This window comes from Austrofundulus limnaeus, unplaced genomic scaffold (assembly GCF_001266775.1).
Source record: "Austrofundulus limnaeus strain Quisiro unplaced genomic scaffold, Austrofundulus_limnaeus-1.0 Scaffold20, whole genome shotgun sequence".
NCBI lineage: Eukaryota > Metazoa > Chordata > Actinopteri > Cyprinodontiformes > Rivulidae > Austrofundulus > Austrofundulus limnaeus.
The window spans coordinates 1,186,838-1,192,159 of record NW_013952422.1 but is presented as its reverse complement, the minus strand read 5'-3'; the positions used below and the strand labels follow the sequence as shown (position 1 = coordinate 1,192,159).

Sequence of the window (5,322 nt, the reverse complement as noted above, 5' to 3'; positions counted from 1 at the left end):
CCTGCCACCCGACATGTGCGTCCCTGAAGCTCTGCTGCTCCGACTACAAAGAGTTCTGCGTGAGCACCTCTCCATACTCGGGCTCCATCATGGGTGGGACAGACGTTCTCGTCCTGGATGCGCGCTTTAATGGGAGTTCTCAGATTGTCTGCAGGTAACGGCACTGTTCTTGTCAGTATTTTTCTGTGTAGTTCTGGCCAACAAAAACAAAGTAGTTCAAGTTTTTACAAGAAACTCTTCTAACTGTTTCTAACAACAGGTTTGATAATAAAATTAGCACCGTGGGGTACGTGGATGCTGACGGCAGAGGCCACTGCATCTCCCCACTGTTATACGAAACAGGATGGCTTCCTCTGCACGTCTCCTCAGATAATGGAACTACCTTTAACAGAGCTGGATCCTGGTTCTCAGGTAACACGACTGAATTAAAACACTTTAAGAGCGGCGTATTCAAATGTTCAAATGGTGTTAAAATCCATTGTCCTCGTGTGCTGCTGCAGTGCATACAGGCAAGTTGGACTCTCAGTTTAAAGCTCTTCTGGTCAACTCAACAAGGTGGCAGTACTACGGCACGCCTGATGTCAGGGGTGCACTTCAGATGATCTGGAATACCTCTTTAGTAAAGGCAGAGAAGGTCAACATAGAGCTTTGGGGTTACAGAGAGATAGGTGAGGAAATTTAGATTGACTTTACAAATGAAACGGTTGAAAAAACACTATTTAATGTTCCTCCATAGGAGAGCCCTACTCAGAGAACTGGCTGGGTGAATGGCATTATCTGTATTCACTTGCTAAGGATCACCCCAACAATGGCTCCTTCAGCTTTGTGCCCAAACCAGCAGAGGGCGAATTTTCAAGTTGGGAGCTTGGCTCGGTCCGAGTTAGCTCCAGTTACTACTCTGAGGGCTTGTGGTATGAGCAAAACCTCCCAAAGCTCTGTCTGATTATAGTCATGAAGAAGCAGGTAACAGCTGGGTTGTGTGTGTTTCGTTCAGGAATGTCGAAGCTGCGTGGACTGAGGATCATGCTCTGGCCTGGCATCTGGAGGAAAAGTTCAGGCAGAACTCCGCCGCTTGGGCTCTGGAGAAATGCTTGGAGTGGGACCAGCTGGAAAACCAGCTTCCCAGCTTCCTCAGCGAGATCATCGACTGCCCCTGCACTCTGGCTCAAGCAAGAGCCGACACCGGGAGGTTTCATGTAGGAGAGTTTTTTAAAGATCTGACACTAGAAAAAAAGCTTACTTGAAAACAAGTCTTCAGAAAAGCAAAGTTGTCATCAAAGTAGAGAATTGCATTTCCTGCAAAAATGCAGTGTGATAAAGATTTTTGCTGTAAGCTGCCGAAGAAGCTGAAAATGTTTAATAGCAGAACTGTTAATCTGAGTTCAGTTTGAACGACTGACATTTGCTGAAAGTAGGGGAAACAAAGAAAATCAGTGGGAAAAGAGCAAAGATTAGTCAAAAAGGCCGAACAGAGCAGAAATGTAGCTAAAAGTAGCAGAAACAAGTTGGATTTAATAGACATGTGGTAAAAGGAGAGCAAAATAGCTGACAGTAGCAAAAAAGAGAAAAAAGTAGAAAAAACAGTGAAATTTGTGATAAAATACCTAAAAAGCTGAAATTAACACAAAAACTAAGAAAAAGCATACTTTTGTTGAATTAAACAGTAAGAAGCTGAAATTATTACATAAAGGTGAAATTAGCAGAAAAAACTAAAACTTAGCTGAAATCAGCTAAAAAGTAGGTTAGCATAAAACGTACAAAAAAGTTTGAATCAGTAGAACAGCCAAAAGGAACAAAAAACTTCAAATTTAGCAAAAAATAAAAAAAGGAAAAAAAAAGCAGAAGCTGAAATTAGCCAACGTAGCAGAATCAGAGTAAAAGGTAAACAGTTCAGCACAGATTTAAAAACATTTTGAAGGGTTTTAAAGAGGTTGAAAACAGCCCCATTTATTTTCAATGAGAAAAAAAGCGACCAAAAAAAAAAAGTTCAAAAAAGATGCTGAAATCCCAAAAGTCATATCACCCATGGCATAAATGAGTGTGAATGCTTTATAAGCATTTATTGCATGATCAGCACAAATGCACATGGAAAGCAAAATCTTTACAAGCTCTTCAAAACAAAACAAAGTATGCCTTTTTATTTTACAAATGAGAGACAATAAAAATGTGTGAGGAACAAATAAATTGGCGCAGGCTATAAAAATGGGCAAACTTTTATTTGTGCAAAAAGCATAAAAAACTTCAGATGACCTAAAAACAGATCAGAGTTTTGAAATCTCAATTTGTTCAGAAAATCCTGTTATTACTGAATTTGTTCATGATTTTGTAGCCACGGTGCAGCTGTTTTATTATCCCTCATTTCTTGTTTGTTCAAAGTCAAGAAGATCTCCTCTATTTATGGGTTTTTATGGCAACATATCTTCAAGCTGCAACGCAGATTGTACTTCTTTTATTAAAACAAGTGAGGTCAAAGTCAAGGTTCTGACTGCTGATGTGCAGCAAACACAGCTGCACCTGGTTACACCTGATTACCACTCAGTATAACTGTGAAACTGATGGGTTTGCAGTTGAAGCAAAACTTTTTTATCACATCATCAGAACTCTGCTGCACCTGACATGCTAAAAACTCTCTTTGTTTGAAGGAGCTCTCTGTTAATTAACTTGATCTCACAGTGAAATCCAGAGAAGGCCTCATGTAACAAACTGTATCTGTCCTCAGACTGATTATGGATGCGATATAGAGAAAGGGAGTGTGTGCACCTACCATCCAGGGTGTGTTCACTGTGTGAGGGCCATACAGGCCAGGTGAGTCCCTGCTTCATTAAAACTAATTCTTTCTCTATTAGAAGGTAGCGTGATGAGTTTAAAACATTAATTTCATTGGAAATCTGTTAATGTTATTCCAGTGGCAATTAGAATGCAAACTCTTAGTACAAATTACATGCATACAAATACAAATTATTAAAATTCTGTCATTTTTACAATGAAAAAATGGCTTGCTGTGTTCTCATGCAAGTCAATCAATTTAAAATTGCAAATAAATTGTTAATGGAATATTTTAAGTTATTATTGCCAGTAAGAATAAGAATAAATGAATAAAAGCAGTAGCATAGTTATTAGGTTTGATTATTTTTATTATGTCCATCTTTAACAGAGTTATTTGAAAAGTTTGCACATGTAAACCAGTCATTTCTGGGGTCACAAGTTTTGTGGGCCGGAACCTAAAAAGTTTGAAAACCACTGGTTTAGATGACTGAGTCGAAAAAGACAGAAATACTTTATGATACCATGCTAATTATTAATTTCTCCAAGTTTTGACACTTTGTCCTGAAAATATAGTTCCCAAAACTGCTGCCTTCATGTTATTTATCTTCTGATTCGTGTAGTGAAAAGGCAGGATGAAGAAAGGTCCTGCAGGTGTTATAAAACATCCTCCTGAGTGTTTTGTGTGTTTCTAGTCCCAAGTACGGCGCGGGACAGCAGTGTTGTTACGACAGCACCGGTGCTCAGGTCCTGACTGCAGACTCGATTGGGGGGAGCACTCCAGACCGGGCTCATGACTGGGGGTCCCCTCCTTATAAGAAGCCCCCTCGAGTTCCGGGACAATCCCACTGGGTTTATGACGTCCTCAGTTTTTACTACTGCTGCCTCTGGTCTGATAACTGTCACTTCTACTTCAAACACCGGCCCTCCAGTGACTGCAGGCAGTACCAGTCACCCAGCTCTGGTACTGTTCTCAACACTGCAGAATGGGTTTGACGAGCTTCGTTGTTTTTGTATTAATTCACAAAAGGACCTTTAATTTCAGCGGTGGTGTTCGGAGATCCACACTTCATAACCTTTGATGGCATCAGCTACTCGTTCAATGGAAAAGGGGAATACTCTTTGGTCATCTCAGAGCAGAAACAACTGGTGATCCAAGGCCGAACGGAGCCTGTGGATGGTGAGCAAACAACACACATCCTTTTTTCAAATCTTATTCTTTTCTATATATTATGGATGTGATTTTAACCCCTCCAGGAGCGATGATAAACGCAACAAAGTTGACGTCCGTAGCCATGAGAGAAGCCACCTCTGATGTTGTAGAGGTGCGTTTGGATCGAGCACATAAAAGTCTGGAAGTGCTGCGAAACCAGCATACCCTCTCGTTTTCTGAGCAGAGCTGGATGGACCTCCATGGTGAGGTTTCAGAGGCATCATCAGTGGAACACAGCTTCACAGCATAGCAACGTTGTTCCTTTTCTTACCAACTCCTCCAGGTGTGTTCGTGTTCTCGCCCACTCCTACCAACGTGACCGTGATGTTCCCGTCAGGAGCCGGGGTGGAGGTGCGGCTGAGAGACGTGACCGTGACGACCACTGTCCTCCTGCCAGAGGAGTTTAAAAGCTCCACGCTGGGCCTGCTGGGGAAGATGAATGGTGATGCCACAGACGACCTGGTCTTCAGCACCGGGCAGCTTGTGCAGAACCCCAACGATCCAGCTGAGCTGTTTAACTTTGGGGCGAGCTGTAAGAAACCTCTGCAGAGAGAGTTCTGTAACAGCCAATGGGATGTGTTACAGTTCTCATTAGGAAAACCATCCATTTCTCATGTTTTTTTTTTTCCAAACAAACAAAATGTTCTGATACGTCTACATGTTTATTCACTTTTATCTTACAGGGGCTGTGTTGAACACATCTGCCCTGTTCACATATGACTCAGAATATCTTCTGACCACATTTTATTATGAACTCAGACACGATAAGAGTTTTTTTCCGGTGTTTTCTGTCCCTGAGGATCCAGACGACCCGCTGACTGATCAAGCAGCTGACATATGTTCAGGAGAGGGCTCTCAGTTCTGTAGGTATGAGATGCTGAAGCTTTTAAAGAGATAAATCCATTATTTTAACACAAAGGTCAGTTTTTTGGTCACTGATAAATCAAATAATATATGGATATTTGAAGGCTTACTTATTCTACTGTAACTGACAAGCAGTGAATATTATCATTACCTGTATATAACTACAGCATCATGACGAAATACAGGGGTTTTGCCTAAAACTGTTTTTATCTGAATTATTGTGAAATGTGTTTTTGAGTTATTTTTAGTTATTTGTTATATGTTTTTATTCCTATTAATTCTGCAATTTTGCAGGTATGATATCCTGGTTGGTCGAAGTCCAGCGATGGGAAATGCAACCAGAGTTTCATTTCAGAGTCACATTTCTCTGACGAACGATTTGAAACAAGGTAAAATAGTTTGAAAGTATGGAGGACCAAACCTATCATTATTGGAAATAAATGTATAAATATATAACTGGCGTATTAAAATAAATTATAGGG

General features: G+C 40.7%; 1 protein-coding gene across 1 annotated transcript in view; it reads left to right on the top strand.

Annotated features, from left to right (window-relative positions):
* The window catches only part of LOC106514463 (sushi domain-containing protein 2), a 7,334-nt gene continuing 2,012 nt past the window's right edge, over nt 1-5,322 (top strand). Inside the window, exons 1-12 of the mRNA XM_014003746.1 lie at nt 1-154; nt 260-411; nt 501-668; nt 737-911; nt 995-1,196; nt 2,720-2,805; nt 3,459-3,727; nt 3,809-3,943; nt 4,021-4,179; nt 4,260-4,508; nt 4,660-4,843; nt 5,135-5,229. Coding sequence (XP_013859200.1) covers nt 90-154; nt 260-411; nt 501-668; nt 737-911; nt 995-1,196; nt 2,720-2,805; nt 3,459-3,727; nt 3,809-3,943; nt 4,021-4,179; nt 4,260-4,508; nt 4,660-4,843; nt 5,135-5,229 — 1,939 coding nt within the window. The 5' untranslated portion in view covers nt 1-89. The remainder of the gene's footprint in view (nt 155-259; nt 412-500; nt 669-736; nt 912-994; nt 1,197-2,719; nt 2,806-3,458; nt 3,728-3,808; nt 3,944-4,020; nt 4,180-4,259; nt 4,509-4,659; nt 4,844-5,134; nt 5,230-5,322) is intronic.